This window comes from Crotalus tigris, unplaced genomic scaffold, assembly GCF_016545835.1.
Source record: "Crotalus tigris isolate CLP2741 ecotype Arizona unplaced genomic scaffold, ASM1654583v1 scf7180000017726.370058, whole genome shotgun sequence".
Classification (NCBI taxonomy): domain Eukaryota; kingdom Metazoa; phylum Chordata; class Lepidosauria; order Squamata; family Viperidae; genus Crotalus; species Crotalus tigris.
In genome coordinates this window covers 311,121-336,665 of record NW_024096594.1, presented here as the reverse complement: position 1 = coordinate 336,665, position 25,545 = coordinate 311,121, and the positions used below count along the sequence as shown (strand labels likewise).

At 41.5% G+C, this 25,545-nt stretch overlaps 1 protein-coding gene across 1 annotated transcript in view; it reads left to right on the top strand.

Moving 5' to 3' along the window:
* LOC120306227 (rhomboid-related protein 3) overlaps positions 1–20,598 on the top strand; it is a 40,485-nt gene extending 19,887 nt beyond the window's left edge. The window contains exons 4-6 of the mRNA XM_039339036.1: positions 2,530–2,630; positions 15,721–15,781; positions 17,958–20,598. Of these exons, the coding sequence (XP_039194970.1) occupies positions 2,530–2,630; positions 15,721–15,781; positions 17,958–18,229 (434 nt within the window). The 3' untranslated portion in view covers positions 18,230–20,598. The remainder of the gene's footprint in view (positions 1–2,529; positions 2,631–15,720; positions 15,782–17,957) is intronic.
* The last annotated feature ends 4,947 nt before the right edge of the window (positions 20,599–25,545 follow it).

The window sequence follows — 25,545 nt, the reverse complement described above, 5'->3', positions numbered from 1 at the left end:
AAATATAGTAAACACACCAACAGTCACATTAGCTCATAATTTGTTTTAATGCTGCTTTATTGAATAGGCTACAATAGCCGGATGCACCCAGAATGCTAAGCCAATTATGTTTTATAAACCCCAATAGCTTGATTCCTGTCTAGAATGTTGCAAAAGGGATGTGCTGTATGCAGGTCCCAAATTACTGCTGTGTGCCTAATAGAGTCGTCTCTTATCATAGTTAGTAAAAATCAATGGTGCAGTTTCCCACCAGTCTGAGGCAAGACACATCAATACACTAATGAACATTTAAGAAAAGAACAGAACCTAGAACTTGCCCCCTTCCAATTTAGCTTCCATGATATTATGTGTTATCACAGCTCCACCTAGCTTGCGTTATCGCCCATCCCACTGTGACCCTCATTCTCCTGAAATATTTTAAGTTTAGCTGTGAAATGTTTATGACTGGTGAGGGCCAAGCACCAACTCATGACCTGTTTGTGGCCTCTTACTGGGGCCTCTGAACAGCTGCTGGGAGAGAGAATATATTGGACCAAGTAGGGCATCGTTTTGATTCATCAGGTTTGAAGAATCGTCCAGCGGTGAACATGTGAACTCAAAGGTTTTATTTCAGCTGCTTGACACCATTCCTCTCTTTTGCAAAAGGAGCCGATGCAAGTGGTTTACAAGATATAGAAACCATAAAAAAGGAAACGATATTCAAAGCAATTGTACAAGGTCAGGCTCAAAGCAACAATACAGGTAGTCCTCAACTTACAACAGTTCATTTAGTGACCGAAAAAACGGAGCTGAAAAAAGTGACTTATGACCGTTTTTCACGCTTAGGACCTCTGCAGCATCACCATGGTCACATGTTCAAAATTCAGACGCTTGGGTAACTGACTCATATTTATGACGGTTACAGCTTCCCGGGGTCATGTGACCATCTTTAGCGACCTTCTGACCAGCAAAGTCAATGGGAAAGCCAGCTTCACTTAACAACCGTGTTACTAATTTAACAACTGCAGTGATTCACTTCATAACTATGGCAATAAATTCATAAAATGGGGCAAAATTCACCTAACCGTCTCACTTAGCAACAGAAATGTTGGGCTCCATTGTGGTCATAAGGCGAGGACCACCTGTACTGTAGAGACCAGAAAGGCAATCAAGGAATAAGAGTTAAGCCATGGCCAAGTCAAAGGCCTATTGGGAAAAGAAAATGCCTTTGCTTCTAGTGGAATGCACTCTTCCAAAACAGGATGGTAACCTAAATTCTTGAAGCACTATGAAAGAATCTGTAATTATATTTAATACATCTGGCAAGCAGACTTTCATTTAAACTCAACAACAACTCCCCTCAGGATGTAAGACTGAAACACCCTAATTTTGGACCCATTAAATGCTTTATGAATTTTTAATGTTTTACTTTAAAAAGTACATTTTACAGACGCCTAGGACATATCCCACAAAATCCTATAATGAATTCTGCTAGCTGAAAAGGAAGCTGACCTAATCTTTTTCAAAAGCGATCACTAAAACAATTGTTGCTTCCACGGTGAAAAATATGTATGATCCTCCCTACTTACTGAGGACACGTTGATTATCTTTCTCTGTAAAAAACTGAATAACAGACAACTTATCGGACAGTAAAATGATATTAGCCCTTTTGTCACAGCAGATGGCAGTAGTTACCCAATCTTGGCTGATCTCAAAAAAGTTAAAAGAGGATTGGATCTCATCGGATATAACAGGGATCCGTTCTGGGGAGAGAGGTTTCCGTGGTTTCGTGTACTGTCTGCATCCTGCGGGTGTTGCTATGCTTGTTTGCGCGGACCGATTTCTGGCATGCCGTGGCCCAGTACTGGTCCATGGACTGGGGTTTGGGGATCCTTGGGATATAAGACCAAGAAGAAGTCCTAAGGTTTTTGACCTGATTTGGGTTATTGAAAAAAAAAAATCTTGGTAGAAGATAATTGCAAGCTGTTTCTGTTTCACTGTGAAATGTCCATAATGATTGGGGGTTGGACTCTCGGAATCCTTAAATGCCTTTTTCTACAAAGTACAGATAATCCTCAACTTACAACAGTTCATTTAATGACTGTTCAAAGTTACAACAACACTAAAAAAATAACTTACAATACTTTTTCACACTTACGACCACTGCAGCATCCCCATGGTCACATTTTCAAAATTCAAACGCTTGGCAACTGTCTCATATTTAGGACAGCTGCAGTGTCCTGGGGTCATTTGATCCCCTTTTGCTACCTTCTGACAAGCCAAATCAATGGGGAAGCCAGATTCACTTAACAACCAGGTTACTAATTAACTATAGTGATTCACTTAACAGCTGTGGCAAGTAAGATCGTAAAATGGAGCAAAACTAACTTAACTAACTTGTCTCGCTTAGCAACAGAAATTTTGTTCAATTTGACTCAATTGTGACCGTAAGTTGAAAACTACCTGTATTCACAGAAAAAGGTAGGAAGTGTTTTATTGGGCAGTCATTTGTACTTACTTTTTTTTTTTTTTTTTTTGTATTTCTCCAAGGTTCCTTGGCAGTGTCCATCGCTGATATGACTGCACCGGTTGTGGGTTCATCTGGAGGGGTGTATGCTCTTATTTCTGCTCATTTGGCCAATATAGTGATGGTAAGCCCTGGATTAAGTAGAACACAGATTGCCTTTGAGACCCGAATGTGCTGTTTATTGTGTATGGATTCATTTATGTGACAGCTGAACTGTTGTTTTCAGTCCAGCCTGAACAAATAACAGCAACATTTGCTTGTTGTGATTATTGGGTTTTTTTTTTTTTTAGGCTTATGTTGGTTATCAGCAAGTAAACAAGTATCTCACATATTTTCATTTAAAATAACAAGCACATCTGATTTTATGTGTTTTATGAGCATGGGGGGGGGGCGTTAGTTCTCATACAGTCAATAAAAAAATAAGACAGTAACAACTCTGACCGTTGCCAGAGCAAGGGACAGATGGAAACCATTTCCTCTCTGCAAAAGAAGGAACTGGGTATTGAATATTGTTTTTATGTATAAGACTTTCAGATGCACAACATACAGCCCGTTCACAGTGAACCAAGAGAAGTCAACCAATTTGGGTCTATTGGTACAGGTGAAAAGCTATGAATTATGGTTTTTTGTGTTTAAAACCTTCGGAGAGGGCCAGGGCCATGGCTGGCTAAGGAATTCTGGGAGTTGAAGTCCATGTGTCTTAAAAGAGCCAAGGTTGCCTACCCCTGGGCTAGCCTATGGTACAATACAGCCAAAGGAAGACTACTATTAGATTTCCAGGCACCAATAAATGTGCTTTGTATGTTGTATTTCATTGCAAACAACATTGTCATTGTATCCAGCTCTGCCAATTAAAAATATAAATAATTCTAGCTTAATGTCAGTGAGGGAGATTCTTGGATGATAAAAAAAAGATGCACTTGGCACTGTAAGCACATTCATAACAGTATTTGTTACATTTTGCTTTGCTTTTCCTCCTGAGAGGCTCAGTCCATCAAATCTTTTTGGAACTCCTTGGATAACTGCAAATAATAAAAACGTCTATACCTCTAGAATGAAATATTCCTGGAAACAAATGAAAGTGAGAAGAAAAATAAAGCAGTTCACCCTGTGGGAAATAGCAGACAAACAAACCAACTAAAAATGCAGGATTTAGCAGTAGCTTCCGCCGCTTTCCAAGCGCATTACTATCTCTGTGGAGAAATGAACCAAAGAAAGCTTCTAAATATGACCTTTATCCCCAAAACTGGATTGATTTGTAGCATCTTTACTAGTGTTTATCTAAAATGTTTGCACTGCATCTCCCGGATTTCTGCCTGCCATAAAAAGGCACAAGGCCGAGTGAGGGTCATAGATCATAATAGACAAAGGGCAATTATATACAACTCAGAAATGCTTACAAATGGTTTAGTTCCCGTATTGAAATATTAGTTTGAAGGCCTGTTTGTACCTCTCTGGTTGCCTTTGTGAATTGTCAGATTAATTTCCAGGGAACAACCGTACTGCATCAGTAACCACAGTTGCTGACAGTATAGGGTAGTCCTCGACTTACAGCCGCAATTGAGCCCAAAATTTCTGTTGTTAAGCGAGACATTTGTGAAGTGAATTTTGCCCCATTACACAACCTTCCTTGCCACAGTTGCTAAATGAATGACTGCGGTTGTTAAGTGAGTGACACAGTTGTTAAGTGAATCTGGCTTCCCCCCCCCATTGACTTGGCTTGTCAGAAGGTTGCAAAAGGGGATCACGTGACCCTGGACGCTGCAACTGTCGTAAATACGAGTCAGTTGTCAAGCATCTGAATTTTGATCACATGACCACGGGGATGCTGCAATGGTCGTAAGTGTGAAAAACTATCATAATGTTCTGTCCCAGCCTACATGAGTCTTTGTTAAGCTCACAAGAAGAAACTCCTCTTCCAACAGGCAGGCTGGAACTGCAGGAAAAAACCAATCCTCTTTTATTATTCACAGACTTGAGTCAATGTTCAAGGCAAACAAACACAGTTCACAGAAACTTGATCCTCAACACGAACGGTTGCCTTTGGCAACCAGCACCTCCCACACCTTCCCTTTTATTATGCAGTCAAGGCGTGGCTTCCTAATGCCTTCTCCTTTGCCTTTGGAGCCGCCCCATTGCATTCCTCTGTCCGACTCTCTTTTTTACATGCATCTGGGATATCTCCCAGCTGTGATTCATCCGTGTCCAACTCAGATTCGCAACACAGTTGTGGCTCAGCCTGAGCGTGAGTAGAGGGGCCAGGCTCCTCATCAGACTGTAAGTCTTGGAGCTCCTCAGAGCCTTCCTCTGACTCTGATGTCACTCCAGGCCCCTCCTCCTCCTCCTCTGATTCCTCAGATTCAGCTACCGGGTCCACTGGCTGGCGAGGAATCACAGCACATAAGTCATTTTTTTAGTGTTGTTGTAAGTGTGAAAAAACAGTCATAAGACACTTTTTTAGTGCTGCTATAACTTCAAATGATCACTAAGTGAACTGTTGTACAGTAAGTTGAGGGCGACCTGTAGTTTTCTCCATTCCGTACAATATTATGCATGATGCCAGCTCAAAACCTGTTTGCATATTTGTGGAGGAATTTGCACGTGCAGCAAACTGCCGTGCATTGCCCCCCACAAAACTCATAACCTTTTGATACCCTTTGTCCCAAGGAAGCAGCCAAAAGATCACCCCCTTTTTGACTTAATATCTTACCTACCTAAATAATAAGTTCCCCCTTATCTCTTCCTGTCTTTATCTCTTCTTGTCTTTATCAGTTCTTTCTCCTTTCCTAATTTACCTATATTTGTTTTACCTGCTCTCAACAGGTAATGTGTTACTAGAAAATAATTGCTTATATGAAGGAATTTTTCAATTACTTTATGTCAACAACTAAAGGTTAAACTTCTAAATGTAAAATGTCAGCAGTTAATGGTAAAGCCTATGTATGTAAAAAGTATATAAAAAAGAATAAACTCAGAGTTGGAGAAGCTGTGTGAAGCTGTGTCATGCAGCTTCAAAACCTCTGCTCAAGACATGCCTGAGTCTTTTTCTTAGCATCGTTACACATATTAAAGGTGCAGCTCCTGGGTTTTGTTTATGGCATCATAAGCACCAAGCAGAGAAGGGACCTGCTTGCTGATGCTGCTGAACTCTGGATCCCATGCGTGTTATTGTTATGATTATTTTATTTTACGATACGTAGACATTGGTCAAAATGTTCGCAATTTGTCATAATGTGGTAAAACATAGGTTCTTATTACAGGTAGTCCTTGATTTACAGCATTCATTTAGCGACCGTTTGAAGTTACAACGGCACTGAAAAAAGTGCCTTATGACCGTTTTTCACATTAATGACTATTGCGGCATTCCCGTGGTCAGAGGATCAAAATTCAGACACTTGGCAACAGACTCACATATATGACGGTCGCAGTGTCTTGGGGTCATGTGATCAGCTTCTGCGCGAACTTCTGACAACCCAAGTCAGTGGGGAAGCCAGACTCACTTACTAACTTAACAACTTCAGTGATTCACTTAACAACTGTGACAAGAAAGGTCGTCAAATGGGGCAAAATTCACTTAACAAAGGTTTCACAGAAATTTTGGGCTAAATTGTGGTTGTAAGTTGAAGACTACCTGTATAAGATTCTTTCTAAGATGCCATCCATCTTGCAGTTCAAGGCAATTCCGGGCAGTTTACAGTGTAATAAAACATATTGATATGAAAACAATTATAAATATTAAGAACAGATTAAAATTACAGAAGATTAAAAGCGATCTAATAAAAACCCAGCCTTGGAGTGGAGCAGGGGTGATGCCTTCATTGTTATTACACCAAGTCTGGAATTTCTCCTTCAGAGCCCCGTGCCATCTAGCCTAGGCAGGTTTTAAGGCTTTTCCTGAAAGTCAGAAGAGATGGGGCAGATCTCACTTCCAGTGGCAAGATGTTCCAAAGGATGGGGACCGAGGCAAAAAAACAATCTCTTCTCTTAGACCCCACCAGCTAAAATTCCTTAGCTGATGGGATTTGCAGGAGGCCTCTTCTATCAGCATGAGTGGGGCAGGACAATAGGATCAGGAGAAGACAGACCCTCCGATATCCTGGATCTATGCCATAGAGCAGGGATCCCCAACCGCTGGTCTGTGGACTGGCACCGGACCACAGCATGTCAGAAATGGGTCTGCACAAACAAGCAAAGCCCCATCCACGGGATACAGGCAGTACATGAAACCACGCCCCCTCCGGTCCGCGGAAAAACCTCTCTCCACAAAACCGGTCCCTGGTGCCCAAACGATTGGGGACCTATGCCATAGAGGGCTTTAAACGTAATAAGCAACACCCTGAACTGGACCCAGAAGCAGATTGGCAACCAGGGCAGCTTACATAACAGTGTGGCGTTACATGTGCCAACTTAGGGGCTTCTTAAACTTTCTGCACTGCCGCATTTTGGACAATTGTAGCTTCCGAATACTATTCAAAGGTAGTCCCCTGTGAAGCGTATTGTAATAATCCAAACAAGAGATGACTGACTGAGTCCAGGAGCCTCAGGATCCAGAAAATGATGCAGTTGGCACATAACATGAAATTGTGTAAAGTCTGTCCTAGCCACACCGGCCACCTGCTCTTTGAGTAGGAGTTGCAAGTCTAGGAGAACCCCAGAGTTGTTCACCAGGTCTATATGAGAGAGTGCCATCCCATCCAGAACTAAAGATGATAAGCCTCCTGATCCCGAGGCTCCATGTAGCCACAGCGACTTAGTCTTACCAGGGTTCAGCCTGTTGTTCCCCATCCAGCCCCCAGGCACTGTAAAATGGCAGCCACAACATCACTTGGATCACCAGGGATGGAGATGTAAAGCTGTCGTCAGCATATTGATGATATCTCATCCTGTGGTGTCAGTCACCCAGCCGTTTTTTATACAGTAGATATTAAAAAGAATGGAGAAAGTACTAAGCACTGCAGTATCCCACAAAGGAACAGCCATGGACAGGACCTCTCACCCCCTAACAACACCAAATGGACCTGGCCATGGAGAAAGGAACTGAACCAGCACAATCCTCTACTGCACAGTCCCAAATCCCATTTACCATTTTTTGAATGATCAACTGAACAGGTGTTCCAGAAACCCAAACTTACTTTAACAGGTAATTCCTTAACAGGAGGAATCACAATTAAATTCCCCACTGTGAATTGGAATTACAGTATATTGATTTTAAAAAATCTGCTGAAAATGAATCGGTTCCATCACATTTAGGAGGGTTTGAATCAAAACCAATTGGCTGTAGCAGAGGCCAAATCTGAAGCGAAGCCAAAAACTTTTAATATAATTTTGTTGCAGACAGCTTTTGTGGTACCAACTCAGCTCTCAAGCCAGTCTACAGTCACAAATTCTAGTCTAGTTTAAATGTTGTATTGTATTCCAAATCCCTTAACCATTTTTTTATAGTTCACGTGCTTGCTTTTTATAGAAATAGATTGGTAAATCTGCAGAGAGCCACTAATAAAAAATTAGCTCCTTAATAAAAAAAATATTTCTATTTGTTTGTTTTATTCTCTGTTTTCCCAAAGGATGATAATAATGGACAGATGCTAGTGTGTTTAATGAGCAGCTAAATATATCCATCATTCCTCTCTTTTATAGATTTTTAACAAAGGTATGCATACATATTTAAATGTTAAGAAATGTATAAGGATTTCAATAAAGTTATACATGCGTTTGCTCTTGGATAATAACAAGGCAGCTGCAAATGCCGTGTAATCCATATGAATGTATGCTGTATACCAGACATGTCAAACACAAGGCCCGGGGGCTGGATGTGGCCTGCGAAGTGGTGTCATGTGGCCTGCGAAGCCATCCTGGAAACAGTGAGGGAACGGCCCCCGCTGCCTTGGCCCAGGCCAGCCGGGAGCCAATGTACAATTTTGTGGTAGCCATCTATTCTGAAACACATTCAGTCTTAGCTCCACAAGGCCGCCTAGAAACAGTGAGGAACCAGCCCCTGCTGTGTCGGCCCCGCCCCCTGGGTGCATGCTGGGGAGGTGTCACCCTTTGTGAGGAATGAAGAAATGGACCATGCCTTGGCACTTGCCCTGGTCCCACCCCCTTCTGCCAAAGACCCTCAGATCTGTCCCACTCCTGCCCAGGCCCCCCACAGGCACCCTTGACGTGAATGATGTAGAGCTGGCCATGCCCACCCAATAGGCCACACCTACTCCATCCATGCCCACCCAGTAGGCTGCCCCCCCTGCCCCCCCCAAGGGCAACCGCAATGCTGATGCGGCCCTCAATGAAACTGAGTTTGACACCTCTGCCGTATACCTTCTATCATATACTCTCCAAACTAGAGTGTTATCATTTGTTCTGGTGTATGTGTGGTTTTGAGGTTGCAAAAGCTTTTCCCCAGTCTTTTGCTTTGATCTCAAGCAGAGGGAGAAGGATTTGCAGACAGGCAAATACCTGGTCCCATCTCTTACTTCCAAGTAATTTTTCACTGTGTGCCTATAGAAGCAGAGTGCTGAAGATAATCACAGCCTTTATTCTTAAACCTGCATTTACGTGCGGCTGTCAGGCTTTTTTTTTTTTTAATGATAGCCGTGTGAAAGAGAGGAAATTAAAATTATCAGTTTATTTCACTTTGCCTGGAAGAGGATCTCTTTGGCCTCTTATGAGGATTTAAACTTCTTTGTAACTGCAGTAAACCGGTTGTGGTTTGTGCTCCTCATCTCAGTGGGAGAGATCTGAGCTCTAAGACCCACTTAGGCTATGTCCCCAGTAATATCTAATGACAGTGCAATCAACCCCAGCCCTTTCCCCCCTTATCCCCCAAACATTGATTCATCTGGCTCCCAACATATTTCTAAAACAACATTGTTAGTTGTACAGATATTAAAGTAATATTTTCCCCTTATCCCCATGCTGTTCTAAAGATAGCCTCAAGGTGTGTGAAACCTGTAGCCTTTGACATCCATTGTTTGGAAGGAAGTCAAGTTACTGGAACAAAGTCATTTTATAAGAATTCCTTCTCACCAACCAGAAACTTAGTCTGATAGGGATTCTCAGTGTCCTGTCCATCTCACTAAACAGTTGTCTCTTTTTCCTCAGCTAGCCTGGCATGACAGTGGATTCTTTGCCCTGCGGGACTTCATTTTCCACACAGATAAGTACAACTAGGTTTTCATATCCACATGATGTCCATAGATCTCATGGACATTATGTGGATATGACTAGACCAGGAGTAGGCAACCTTGGCTCTTTTATGACTCGTGGACTTCAACTCCCAGAATTCCTCAGCCAGCATGGCTCAGCTTGGAAACCTCTCCCTTTCCCCTCAGCATGGCTGACTCAGGAATTCTGGGAGTTGAAGTCCACGAATCATAAAAGAGCCAAGGTTGCCTACCCCTGGACTAGACCTACATATGCAGCATGGCACAGACCCCACTTGGATTTCTACTGGGACGAAGTAGAGGCATATCCTATAAGTCAGGGAAATAGCCTCATCCCTGAAGCCAGGCTGGCAGTTTTCTAAAAGCTAGATTGAATAAGCGAAGCAATACTCTTGACTGGAGGATTAGGCTGTCACGTTATTTTTATGGTTTCACGTTATTGTTCTGTTCTATTCTCGCTGTCAGGACTGTGAGTCTAATAATCACACTTGTTATGGCAGTTTTCATATTTGATACCTACCTATGTATTTAGATACTTCCATGTAGCTTTAAAAAAAACTGGTAACCTCTCCAGATCCATTGGCATGATTGGCAAGCCATAGACTTGTCTTTGGATCAGGCTACCTTGGCATTGTTTAATAAATAATCAAAGCCAAACAAGTAAAAATATTGCTTTTAATTAACAAAAAATGGCTGTTTCAAGTCTAAGCTCATAATCTTCGAATGTATTAAGGTTACTAACTTGTATCATGATGATTTCTCTAGATGTACCTTCAACATTTTAATATGGCTAAGATCATATAGTAGTATAAGCTACAGTTGTTTGGGTTACACATTATTGGGTTCATTCAATGCTTAGTCACAAACCATAGTTACAAGCCATAATGGTTGAGTTCATACAGTATGTTGATTAAGTCCACATGGTGTGCTAAATCATAATGTAGTTTGTTTGGATAGGTTTGGTTAGTTTGTTCTATGAATGCAATAACTCCAGTTTCTAAGCCATGGTTTATAGTTTTGGATGAGTCCAGGGAATTTAACAAATAGCGGCGCGTTCATCAAATTATGGCTTAGACAATGAACAATCTCAGTCAGTTAGTTTAAGTCAAACAAGTTTATTGGCCTGCTGATGTTTCTTGTAGAGCCATCTCTATACATTACGAGATAGTGAGACAAATATAGACAGGCTTTCAAAGCTTGCAATTCTTTAGAGCTTACTCAATTGAACCTAATAAGGCTTACTTCTAAATGGATGTACACAGGGTTGTATTGTTCATTGGTAGTGTAGAAGAGTGTTCGCTTGGTTGATCTGAGCCTCAGTTGGTTTAGAACAAATGTAGACACTTTATCAAAGCCACTTATTGCAGTGATTAACTCATTTACTTCCAAATTCCCCATCTAAAAAGGGCCTAATTCATGGCTGTCCAAAAAAGTAAAAAGAAAAGAAATAATCACCAGGATAATATGTTTAGAAAACATGAGAATTTCGACTATTAGAGGGGAAACAGGCATTTACTGTATGACAGATGCTTTGGCCTAGATGTCAACAGAGGTCTCTGCAGAATCCATCATTTTTGTCAAAACAACTTGTGCCAACATGCAAGTGGTTGTGTACATCTCCACCTGTCATCTCACAGATACTGCTGGATGTTAAAAAAAGAAAAAGATTGAAACCGAGCCAAATCAAGGAAATGCAGATTTTGATAATTTGGGGCAGAAAATTTAAAATTCCTTTTGAGTTTGGGCATTTATATAAAAAAATAATAAATTTGTGCTTTTGTTCAATCGTTAATTATTTTTTTCTTCAGAATTTACCTTCTCAATATATCAGGTATTCTTGAAGTGTTTCTTTGTGCTGCATGTTAATGAAAGGAGAAATGTCTTAACTCTCAAATAATCTGCGCACAGTATAGGATTTATAATTTCCTAAAATAAGAGCGGCAATGATCTTGCAGTCCTAATCTCAGCTTGCTGCTGCTCAAAAGGTCACTGCTGTGGTTCGCTACAATCCTCGTTAACTTTGAAAGTGGAGAGAGATTGGGGGAATGAGAAATATCATTATTATTCTCATCAGTGTAGTGTGGAGCAATTTACGCATCACGGAATAACAGAATGACAAAATTGGAAGGGACCTTGGAGGTCTTCTAGTCTAACCCTCTGCTCAGGCAGGAAACCCTGTACCCTGTTCAGACAAACGGTTGTCCAGTCTCTTCTTAAAAACTTCTGGTGTTGGAGCATTCAACACTGTGCTCTTAATGCCACTGTTTTCTCTTCCAAACAGCCAGAGGCACTTTAAAAGACAGTGCCTTGCCACTCCTCTTGCGGGAACAAAAATGTCCTCACTCCATGTAAAGGGAAGGGAAAAAATGTTTAGAAACCAAATTGAGTTGCCCTTTGCAAGTGGCTCCTCCCTTGCCAAGGAGAAAGGGGATTATTATTAATTTCATCCTTTTATTTGGTCTGTGGAGTGGGAATCGCAAAGCCACTATGCTATCGTTTCTCTTAAATGTCCTGAGCTTTGGGAGCCAGAAAAGGATACTGAGGCAAGAGGAAAGATAGGTAACCCCCCCCCCAAAAAAAGACCACTGTTTGCTTCACAATCATTTTAACTACATACCTTGCAGCCAAGCCAGATGTAGGTCCCTTCAGCTGTCAATCATTGTATCAGTAAAGCAGGGGTCTTGAAACTTGGCCCTTTTATGACTTGTGGACTTCAACTCCTCAGCCGTGCTGGCTGAGGAATTCTGGGAGTTGAAGTCCACAAGTCATAAAAGGGCCAAGTTTCAAGACCCCTGCAGTAGAGAGTCTACTTTCAGGCTAGTCCAGGATCCTCATGGGACCATCAGTCAAGCCTGTGTGTAACCAGCACTGAACTTGCTGATGGGCAAACAAGTATGTGCAACAACACATATACCCTTCTGCCCTTATATCACCCAAACTGGAATCACATGCTGCTGCCGTTCAGAAAGCGCACACAAGATAAACTGAATAGAGAATCAAACACTATGTGTAATGTGTTATTTAAAGTTCAAAGGGCCACGGGAAAACTTCAACCAATCGAAATGTTAATAAGAATGAGGGGTGGGGGATGGGGGGTTTTTTTTATATATATATGTAATGTTTAGTTTCTTTTTTGTATATGTTGTCTTTTGTTTTGTATTGTTTTTGTCTTTTTGTAAAATTTATAAAACTTTCAATAAAAAAAAAAAAAAAAGAATGCTACCGCTATCCAAACTAGACAAATATATATTCCACCAGCCTTATCCATTGTTGTTTAGCTCTGTATTGTTGTCCGTGTGATCTCGTTCTGTTGGATCAAAGAGCTATGCTATGACCCAGCCCTAAGATATAATGAACAAGGTTCCATTCACTACCTATTTAGATCTATTCCAAATTACTTTTATGTTTACATTTTCTCCTCCTGCTCCCAATTAGAACTGTATTTGGCCTCTAAATATTGTAGACTGTGTAATATCTGTAAAAAGGAATGTTAGTCCCTATTTGAGAGCTGGTTTGGTCTAGTGCAGGGGCAGGCAACCTTGGCTCTTTTATGACTCGTGGACTTCAACTCCCAGAATTCCTGAGCCAGCCATGCTGAGGGGAAAGGGAGAGGTTTCCAAGCTGAGCCATGCTGGCTCAGGAATTCTGGGAGTTGGAGTCCACGAGTCATAAAAGAGCCAAGGTTGTCTACCCATGGTCTAATGGTTGAGTAAGCAAACCCGAGTTCTAATCCCCCAACCTGGCTGAGGAATTCAGGGATTTGAAGCTTCCCAAGGTTGAGAAACAGTGCTGCAAGTTCCTTATTTTGTTTCAAACGAGACTGCTTGTGGCAAGAACACTACATGTAACACTTTTCAATATCTGCATACGTGACTTTAACTTCATCAGGAATCCTGCTGGTGCAGTGGTTAAACTGCAATATTGCAGTCAAACTCTGCCCACAGCCTAGAGTTCGATTCTGATGGGGCTCAAGGTTGACTCAGCCTTCCACCTATCTGAGGTATTATAAAAATAATGAGGACCCAGATTATTGGGGGCCATATGCAAATAATACCTCATTGTAAACCACCCAGAGAGTGCTGTAACATGCAGTGGGACAGTACATAGGTCTAAATGCTACTGCTATTGCTCCCCAAGCCCACAAATTTCTTAGAATGATCACAGAATTTTAAAAATATCCTTCACAGCAGTGCTGTTTTGCTGACTACATTTCAGAATTTGGAAAAGCTTGGGAAGAACGAATCTCCTCTTTTAACCAATGTAATGGCAGCGCTCCAAATAGCCTCTTGAGCGTTGGTGTTGATTGGATAAGATCTGAAAAGTAGGATGATATCTCTCTTGTTGTCTGATATATGATGCAGTTGACCTAGAGGATTCTTTTAAAAGAGATATGAGGAGCAGGGTGTTCTGGCCTGAGAAGCCAACATTTATTGAGCAATAACTCCTATCCTCCCTGGCCAGCCTGTCCAATGTTTAGGAGAGAGCAGGGCTGTAATCACTATATGGGCAAACTTCATTTCCCAGTCAGTAGCAACTCCAACTTTCCTAGTCCTTTAAATCACTTCACCATCTTCTTTGATAGCTGAAGACGTAGACGCTGACATGATGTGCTAAGGTTGCCAAGGATTGACTTTGAACTACCTTCTTCCTCCAGTTTCCAAAATCTGCACTTTTCTTCTCATTCCATAGGGATTTACAGGCACATATACTGTAGAAACGTTCAGGCCATTTTAATGCAATGTATATATACCATTTCACAGACTGATTTAGATTTCTTTACGGTTTCTTCATTGTATCAGATTATTTTCAACCTTTTCTCTTTTCCCTGGAAACGTAGTTATGTACCTTCTTGCTTAATAAAAAAAAATAATAATGTGGCAACATCAAAAGCCCCCTGGAGTTTGGGTGCTTGTAGTTGCTCCTAGTAAAGATAGTTTGTAGGAAACTTTCATGGAGTTGTAGTATTTTATAAAACCCTGTTCTGTAATGTAGTATATATATATTAACAGCAAAATAAAAGCCTTCTCTGAATCCATTCAAGAGATGAGGTATAGCCAAATAAACGAATGGAGCTGGAGAGGAATAGTCAAAACTATGAATGGTGAGCAGACAGGCCAGTGCCTGCACTATGAGAATAGGGTGCTGCACACAAGAATACCTTTATTCCCAAATGTAGAAAAGAGCAACAAAGTTAATTAGGATCTGGAAGCTAAAACATACGAAGAATGGTTGCAGGAATTAGATGTGTTTAGTTTAACGAAGAGAAGGACGAGAGGGGATATGATAGCAGTGTTCCATTATCTCAGGGGTCACCACAAAGAAGAGGGAGTCAAGCTATTCTCCAAAGCACCTGAAGGCAGGACAAGAAGCAACAGATGGAAACTAATCAAGGAGAGAAGCAACCTAGAACTAAGGAGAAACTTCCTGACAGTGAGAACAATTAACCAGTGGAACAACCTGCTTCCAGAAGCGGTGAAAGCTCCAACACTGGAGGTTTTTAAGAAGAGGTTGGTCTGAAAGGGTATAGTGTTTCCCCCTGAGCAAGGGGGTTGGACTAGAGGACTCCAAGATCCCTTCTCTTATTCTGTAAAATATTGGAGGTTACGTTGTAATTTATCATTGCATAGATCAGTTAATTATCAGAAATCCTCCCTACCAAACCTGTTCATGTTCTGTAAGAACTCATTAAGGAAAACAGCATAAGGTTCCACTGCATGGAGAGCAACTTTTTAAAAAATGATGTACTCAGACAGTCTTGAGCAATGAAAGGATATAAAGCCAGAATTCACATCTTGATGTTTGTTTGTTATTATTATTATTTTTAAATACCACTCTCCTCTTCCGGTCAATACTCTGGCTGATTTAGGAAAGAAAGAATTGGCAGGTTTCAGAAGGCAAGTCTTTTTTAATGTATTTCTCTGGGGCTCATTACCAAAGCCGCAGTGAGTGAGCAAAGGAGAAGGGACCCAGATTAAGCCCCAGAGAATCAGAGCTGTCTCCAGATACTCAGCAGATGGAAAAACTCACTTGAAGATTCTTTTATTTCTTTCTCAGAACTGGTCTGGAATGAAGTGTCAATTCAAGCTGCTGCGCATGGCCGTTGCCTTGATCTGCAGTAAGTATCCTTATGAAGCGGCTCTCCTTAATGCACCTGCTATGTCTAAAGATATTCTTGAACATTGATTTTTCAGATTAGTAGCCCAAAGATAATAGTGGCAAATTAGAAAAACCAATCTTGGGACATCCCATAACAGAGCTGCTCACTTCGCCTTCTAAACCTGCAAGAGGATGTGTGAATCACACATACTTACGGGATCAAACTGGAATGCACAACAATTAATTTGGATAGTGCTAATGAACAATGAGCAGATCTATCTTTCTTTGATTAGTGTATTGGGCAATTTTTTTTTTTGCCACTTTGGGAAAAAACAGAGAAAGAAACTGGAATAAACTATGGCAGTGGTGGTGAACCTATGGAACGCGTGCCAGAGGCAGCACTCAGAGCCCTCTCTGTGGGCACGTGTGCCGCTGCTACTGCCAGCAGCTTGCGCGGGTCCATTAGGCTGCCACTGTCACCTGGAGCAGTAGCCCCACCCAGCATAAAGGAGGTGAAGCGGCCAGCTAGCAGAGGTGGTAGAGCACGCCCACACCCAGCAAGCCAAAGGCCACCCCGAGCAGGGAAAGCCAGATCTCCATTGGCGCCATGGCCCCCCAGTCCCAGCTAGGATTGCGTGCATTCCTGCCATCTATGCTGGGCCTCCTGCCCACCGCCCCACCTGCCAGAGACCCCCTGGATCACCCCCAACCCTGCCCGGCCCCCACAGGCATCCCCCCCATGATCAACATCTAGGTGGCCATGCCCACCGCAGCCACGCCCACCCAGTCTGCCATGACAACTGCAGCCATGCCCATCCAGTGGGCCATGCCCACCCAGTGGGCCACGCCCCATGGCCCCCCCGAGGGCACCACAATACTGATGCGGCCCTGGCACTTTGTGATAAATAAGAGGGTTTTGGGTTGTGGTTTGGGCACTCGGTCTCTAAAAGGTTTGCCATCAATGAACGATGGCTTCTTGGAAATCTAAGAGTAAGTTGGAATTCCTGATTAGCTAAGCTAGTGGTGGCCATCTGTGAAGGGTTCAGAAAGCAGAGGTCTTCTTCCCTGACCTTGCTGGCCTTCAGGAAGGAACTTAAGACCTGGTTCTTCCAGCAGGCTCTGAGTCAGACGTATGTGTGCCCTTTAGGCAGATGTTTCTCTTCCAAGCTTGGCTCCCAGACATTTTGTTACCAAACTAGGTAACATCTTCAGCAGGGTTTTATCTGTGCCTGTTAGTGATTTTATAATAATACATCCGGTCATGTTAAGTGCAATCATATTTTGTGCTCCCTGAAGCCAAAATGAGGGGTACAGTCCTGTTCCTTGATTTTTCCCACTTTAAGACTTGCTTGCATTTTCCTGATGATCTAAAACCAGGGGTGTCCAACTGCCGGTTGCATCATGCAGAGGCCACCCCCACCCCAGCTCTGGCAATGCAAAAAAAAAAAAGTTGCGATACGTCGCAACACATCACGTGACACAGCGAGTTTGACACCCGTAGTCTAAGCAGTAGTTGGCTCAAGTGGAAAAGAAGAGAACCTCTGTAATGTTCTGGAGAGGCTGCCCAGTCTTTCCTAATCAATCTATCTGCTTAATCTGAATCACCACCTGTGTTCCACTAATCTTTGGCAACAGAGATTATAGCTGAACCCTAATACGAATTTCCATCCCATTATGATAATAGGGCCAGTTGCAAAAAGAGAAAGGGGCTGTTGACTTTTTCGAGGTTAAAAAAAAGAAATGGAGGAAGGAAAGGAAGGTTCATAGAGAAGGCGTTTTTTGCCTGTTAGCAATGGGAAAAAGACTTGTTCCAAAAAGCATATTTTATTTAAAAAGATAAAAGTTATCACAGACTTCTTTTCAAGTCATTGGGTTTTTATTTCTTTTCCTGCTGTACATTTTAAATCTACATATATTTTAAAACTGCACACAAGGTGCATGTTGCATGTTCGTGAAATCTGGACAGTCTGGCTTAAAAGGGACCCAGAATGGTAGAGTAGCTGTCTTTCTACATGGCCAGAAATTCTTGCCAAATAAGCTGCTATGTTCGTTGAAAATGCTGCTAAAAAGGGTAAGGACAAATGCTGCATCACAGCATAATAGCATGAAATTATATGGGACAGTGAATGGACAATGTAGTGCAATTTCTGATGAATTGTGGGCACGTGTGACTTACTGCTTCATCTCTCTTTCAGTGAGCTTTGAATTTGGAAGAGCTGTATGGCTGAGATTCTACCCATCTGCTTATCCTCCATGTCCTCATCCCAGTTTTGTTGCCCACCTAGGTGGGGTGGGTGTTGGAATCACGCTTGGTGTGGTTATTCTAAGGAATTACGAGCAGAGACTCCAAGATCAATCAGTGTGGTGGATCTTCGTTTCCATGTATGTGGTGTTTGTTCTCTTTGCCATCTTCTGGAACATTTTTGCCTACAGCCTGTTGGATCTCAAACTACCTCCACTTCCTTAAGAGCTCGGGCTAAACGACAAAGAAATGACTTCCCATCTTCCAGCTTCATGGACAAAAAAAAAAAAATTGAAACCATAGGATTTATTTTTTTAATGAATGTGACAGGAGAGGAATGTATCCAAGTTCAGGAGTGACATGCGCTGAGGGAGAACTATGCGTGCTTGATGGGAAATGAATCCACGGATCCTTGCTTGGAAGATGTTTGGGCGTGGAGATTTACAGGTACCATGATCTTTATGAGCCACACCTTGTGCCCTTTGCTCATATAACCAGTTTGGTGCTGTATTCTAAAGGAAGATTCAGTCCCCTGGATGCTTAGCCCAATACATATGGGTGAAATGTTCGTGCACGCTGTGAAGGCTCATTTGGATGGTTTTATCTTTTCCAGCATTCACAGTTAGAAACTTTCAGAAGAGCTTTCCTTAGCTGATGTCCTCCAGATGTGTTGTGCTATCAACCCATCACTTTGGTTCAAGATGATGGGAGCTGTAATCTATTACATTTGATTACACCAGACAATCTTCCGTCCATTTGGAAAATATATTCCTTTCTTTAGTGAATGGGTTGTAAGTTATGCGGAGCAAAAGAAAGGCTTGGAGACCATCTATGACATGCCAGCCTGGTACCCACTTTGTAGCCCTATAGCAGCCCAAAGTCTCTTAAGTCCAAATATTTTAGCCTTTCCATCATTTGTTGAGTTTTCTGGGGAATTAAGAGGGAAAAATAAATGGAGGATTCTGATTTTAGAATCACCCACGGCCACTTGCAGAAGCTGGTTTTCAGCTAAAGAATCAACCAAATCACACTGAAATATTTGAAGGTGCTTTAGTCTGCTTATAAAATTCAGCTGCATATTTAATTCTTTTTTTATTCTTTGTGGCTGGGTTTTTAGTCATCATATATTTCTTGAAGCTGTTGAATCTTACAATAACTATATTATTTCCTTTGGGGCTTTGGTCCTTCTGTTCATTTTAAAGCAGGATCTGCTCCTTGGAGAAGGATAGTTAGAGTTTAAAAGAGTTCTTCCAGAATTTTGCAACCCATTAAACAACCTAGATGTTCTTGATGTTTAGCTGCTTTTACGAGCTCTCCTGCAGTCTTCTGTATTTTTCAAGATCTTGATCTACCAATTTTGGAAGAAGTAGATGTGCTCCCTGAACAAAATATTCTAGAAATTTTGGTTTGGAAAGTACAGATTTGTTCTTTTGCCTCTTGTGAATGCAGTCAGCAAAATTGTAATGATGCTTTGTTAATTTTTCACATGCATTTCACTGAAGCCATTCTCCATCTGACAGTCTCTAAATATGTTGGGACTCAGCAGGACCAAAGGAATTCTCGGAACTGAAGTCTGGATTTGGTATATTTAATCTACACACAACTGAAAATACTGGCACTGTAGAGGTGGTTTAAAAAAGTCAATATGGAGGGCCCAGCTGCATGACCGAAGCCCTGCCTCCTTTTTACATGCAGCAATGAACATTAAAAACAGGCAGAGTTTCTGTTGAGTTGTCACACCTACTGTACCTTATTGACATTTTACCCTTGCCTTGTCAAGATCTCTGGAAAAAGTTGAAGGGATCTGGTTTATTCAGGGCTACCAAACTTAGGCTGAGAAATCCAGATGACTAGATGGCAGCAATGAGATCCAGAGAACTTTTAACTACTTGCTATTGTTTAGGGGTCACCTGCTCACCTGGAATTCTGAGAATTGTGGTCTCATCATAGTTGAGGACATGAGACTGGGGAGAATTGCTTCAACAGATCAGGGATGTGTTTAACAGTAGTGCCTCAACAGGTATGCAAGCCTGAGTGAATTATTTATGCAATCTCATGGGATGCACCCCTTGCGACAGGGGGAGGTTTCATGTGGAAAGAAACCCTGTGGATTTAAAATAATCACATCTACATAGCTGCCAGGAAGCAAATAATAGTAGAACTGGAAGGACATTTGTTTGTTTGTCTAGCCTAGAGAAAAATCAGCTGGGATCGCGCCACACACTGGCCTAGATTAAATAAGATGAGGTACTTTGAAGTTCAGTATGTAATGAAATCACTAGCATGTTGTGTGAGACTCTGGGGATCACACTCAGTCTTATTCGGGTCTTCAGGCATAGCCCGTTGTGATAGCACAACAGTCACATTTCGTCAATTTGGGGTTTGGGTTTGGCGCAGGGGTTTGCAAATGAGTTTACCTAGCAAACCCTAAATTTGATGTTTCTATTTGTACATTTTTTTGGAAATTGAAAGCACTTGATAATGTTGACTTAACAACAGTCAACATTACAACAAAGATGATTGGGGGACTGGAGGCCAAAGCATATAAGGAAAGGCTGCTGGAATTGGGTATGTCTAGTTTAATGAAGAGAAGGACGAGGGGGGACATGATAGCAGTGTTCCAATATCTCAGGGGCTGCCCCAGAGACGAGGGAGTCAGGCTATTTTCCAAGGTGCCTGAAGGCAGGACAAGGAGCAACAGATGGAAATTAATCAAGGATAGAAGCAACCTAGAACTAAGGAGAAACTTCCTGACAGTTAGAACAATTAACCAATGGAACAACCTGCCTCTAGAAGCGGTGAATGCTCCAATACCGGAAGTTTTTAAGAAGAGACTGGACAGCCATTTTGTCTGAAATGGTATAGGGTTTCCTGCCTGAGCAGGGGGTTGAACTAGATGACCTCCAAGGTCCCTTCCAACTTTATTATTATTATTATTAATTCATTTAGTGATTATTCGAAGTTATAACAATACTGAAAAAAGTGACTTATGAGCACTTTTCACACTTACGACTCTTGCAGCATCCCCGTGGTCACGTGATCAAAATTTGGACACTCGGCAACTGACTCATATTTATGACGCTTGCTGTGTCCCAGGGTCACGCGATCCCCTTTTGCGACTTTCTGACAAGCAAAGTCAATGGGGAAGCCGGATTCATTTAACAACTTAACAATTGCAGTGATTCACTTAACAACTGTCTCATTTAGCAACATAAATTTTGAGCTCGGTCGTGGTCGTAAGTAGAGGACCACCTGTATAGAAGAACAATGAGGTAAGGCTAAAAAATATTATTGGTCATTATCCCAGTAAGCAGATTCCAGAAATGTGCAAAGGCTTGCCTTATTGCACAGAAAACATGCTGGAAAGATTTAACACACCAGCACAACTATGTACACTCCTGGGTGGAGAAAGAATGCTTCTAAACTGCCAGTATTTCATTAAGGGACAAAACATATTTTTCTTGTTCTTAAATTATTTTGTCACTTCTTCCTATTGATTTCTTTACCCGCTATGACCTGCCTCATAATTTAGCTTGGAATCAGCTGCAAGATTACCATTCTTTATCATCCAGGAAAAAGGAGACATGTTTTTTTCTGCATGTTCCGCCGCTGGCTTCTAATTGTTGGCTTGTACATTCTGCTTGGACCGTTTACACCAGTGGTTCTCAACCTGCGGGTCGGGACCCCATTTGGGGTTGAACGACCATTTCACAGGGGTCGCCAAACAACGCAGCCCGCCATTTTTTTCCCCTTTTCCTTAGCTGTACTATTCCCTTTTATCCCTTTGGGGATGGGACTTTTGGTGGTGCCCTGCTGAGCCCACCAAAAGTTCCATTCTGCAAACGGTGCTGCACCAGTTGAATAGTCCTCGACTTACGACCGGTTGAGTAGTCCTCGACTTATGACCAGTTGGGGGTCGCGGCATTAAAAAGGTTGAGAACCACTGGTTTACACCCATGTCTCAAATGTTGCAAATTTTATTCTTCAGGACCATTGACCAACGTCAAGCCTCTGCTTCTCCAAGCAGGAAGGCATTTGAGAGAGGGATCAAAGTATCCAAAACGTTTGCAAAAATAATTAAAAAAAAGGAAAAGCTCAACAGGATGACTTTTAATATTAAAGCAGTACGGTTTTAACATTAAAGAGCTTTTACAAACGCGTGATCCGAATCGTTGGCTTTGGGAGTGCTTTGACACTTCATGTGCAGAGTTTTTACATCTCTCGCAAGCTGCTGTTTTGTAGAAAAGGCCACTGAATCCAAAATATTTTGGAACAAATAATGTCAACCTTGATGCTACTCTCTATCTTGGGAAGCACTTACGTTTTTATGAACCATGTAGCAAGGCCTTTGAATGAGAGATGACAGCACAGTTCCACATCAACTCCACATCTTTGCTCAACCAAACCCTACATCAGGAACCCTAGAAATAAAATTAGTGAATCAGAAGGAGAATGAAATCCTGCAGAAACCCTAAAGGATTGCTTAATAATGTCATTTGACAAAGAATTGAAAACTGACTTGTTACGATATCTTGTTCAGACATTCAGGTGGATGGATAGAGAATTTGAAACTGGGAAGAAACTGTGATCGGAAGCATTGTCTGGCTTCTCCCGTTCTCTCTCTCTGATCTCCATGTATTCACTTGAAAGTCAGCTGTGCTTGCATTCACATATAGCTTCTCTCCACACATACCAGATTGCAGCATATTTATGGCATGTTGCCCAGCTATGTGGTAGCATGTGGCTGATTTTGGCAGAACAGGAACAAGATATTGGCAGGAGATACCAAGGTTGTAGGTCACTCTGTGCACTTAAAAACAATAACAGCCCGTCTTTTGAAGAGGACAATAGCAAACCACTTCTGTATGACTGCCCAGGATCAATATGGAAGGATCCACAAAGTCACCAACTCAATTCAAATCTGACTTTATCTTTCCTTACTTTGACCTACAAAAGTGAAGTAAAGGTGATGCACATGGTCTGCCTATAGGAAAACAGTGTCCTGTCAAATGACCTCTTTGTCTTTGTAAGAAATCAGCCCTTAATATGACAGCAAATGGAATTTCCAATATAATCCAGGTCTGCATTGATAGAAGCAATGATTAGAGAAGAAATCTGTTTTCTGACTATTAATACATTCCTTACCTTACAATAGGCATTCCATCATGATCCAGGGACAACATTGCTTTCTCCCACAACAGGGGATCATAGTGTAAAGGTTCTCAATGTAATATACAATTCCTTCCTTCCACTCACCCATGTATTCTGAGACAAATTTACTATTTCACTATTCCAGTATCACAAGATGGAAGAACTTGGGAGTTAAACTTGCATTTAATATCAAATTATTCGGGAATATTGTTGTTTCAGTGAGTGGAATATTTTCCCCTTAGGTCCAAATATTCTGGCTAGTTTACAGAATTGGTCTGGCACAGATAGTTGTTGCATCCTGTACTCCTTCCTAGCGTTTTCACGGCAGTTTCTGCTCTGCTCAGAATCTCTGATAACTTCCCTGACATAACACGTTTTAAACTATTACACTGCTATCAAAAAGAGAGATTAAAAATATCAAAGGGGATGTAGTTTCATCTTCAGCTAAGTTTTTGCATGATTGATTGAGAAGCAGAAAGTGTAAAATCAGATAAGCTCTTTTCTTTCATAATGAAGAATCATAATGCAGTTTTAAAAACAACAGAACAGGAACAGGAAAGGTCATGAGAAGGGAACACTGCTTAGCTTGAGTGGGGACAAAGTAATGTGTAGATAGGGTAGCTATCTTTCAAAGAGCTGCATTCACCATTTTTCAAGCTGATGCTTCATGGACACAGCCTGCTCTTAAATTGATGCCACCTCATGAGATTTTTTTTTTAAATTGTCCTAGGCAGAAAGATAAGTGTATATGACTGGATTTGTTTTGTATTTTATGATTTTTCTTTAATATATATACTGTTCCAGGAAGAGAGACATTTCTGCCTGGAGTTTGAGAACTTCCCTATTGAGACTCTGTGGGACACACAACACAGTTAGACTTAGCATTCAGAGTGGTTTTGAGATCTGCTATAATTTCCTGGTGTGTTTTGAACTGAACATCCAAAAAAGGGAAAATGTTGCCAGGCTTGATCAGCTTTTGATAGCTGGTTTACAATCGGTACAATTTGTCAGAAGAAAGGTACGGATAAGAGAGTTTAATCCTTTTTCTATATACTGCACATCTTCCCTTCCAGTGTTTTGGTTCAGCCTGCTTTTTAACTAGTTAAAGAAAATGAAAGTGGGTATTCAGTTTTTGTTTCTTAACTAAAGGAAGGCAGGAAAAGATTACACAGCTGCCTTCTCTATAAATTATAATTCAGCGCCCTTTTGCGGTACAGATGTGATGACCAGAGAATTTAGTGTGCATTTAGTATTGGAAACAGACTAGATCTGATTCTGGTCAGAAATCAATGGTTTTTGTGCCATATGAACAAATGCTGTATCCTCAAATAATAGCAAACATTCCAATCAGCAAGGTGCAGGTTTTTTTTTTTTTTAACAATCTAGATGGCCAAAGGCAAGAAACAAACCAGGATCCCCAAATACGTCTTGGTTCTGATCTGTGCTATGAACCACTGTTTAAATTAGGTGAAGGAAAAACCAGTTACTCTTCAGATGTTGGATTCCCAGCCTCATTGGCTCCCCCCAAAAAGCATAGTGAACAGGAGCTGCAGACCCAAGTATCTGGTCTCCTACCACTACTTTAGACTGATTCAAACTGTGGTTTAACAAGGAAAATCTCACAGATACAGGAGAACTGTTAACAATATTTCTTCTCTTTAGGTCTGAAGTAGTGAACTGTTTTAAGGTGTTCATGTTAATCAACAGTTTCAATATTCACAGCTTATTCTTAAGTAATAGCGATCAGTGTCGAATGCGTTTAAAACATACCATGTGCACGGAAGTAATGGCAGAGCAGCTTATCTCAGGAAATGATCCCAAAAGCTCTTCAGACTGGTTTTCTGCTATTTAAATGCCAGGACTCCGGACAGGAAGGGACAAAGAACGGAAGCTGATGGGGGAAAGACACTGGAGCAGTTTTTTTCCTAATTTGACAAGGGGGATTTGCTAGCAGCCGTATACCGCAACTACATAGCCACATCAGCCTTTCAACATGAACGTCTCCTAGGAACAGTAGTGCTCGGTCATGCTGGCTGAGAATTTACAGATGTTGCACGTGGGGGGGGGAACCGTTCTGGGTGTCATTTCCTGGTTTTGTATAGATGGCTAACATAATCCTGGAGCTGTAGTAATACATTTATGATGTTCTAAATTCAAAAGATATTGGAAGATATGAGAGAGGAACATTACGGTGATTTCCTCATTCTTTTGAGCGCTCCCATATAGAGCATTAATTGTGTAAACGCCATCATGTTTACCCAACATCCCAGTAATATTTTCCTGCAGCTCTGTTCTTGCAACTTACAACCATTCACATAGCAACAGTTTGAAGTTACAATGGCCCTGAAGAAAGTGACTTACAACTGGCCCTTGCCCTTATGACAATTGCA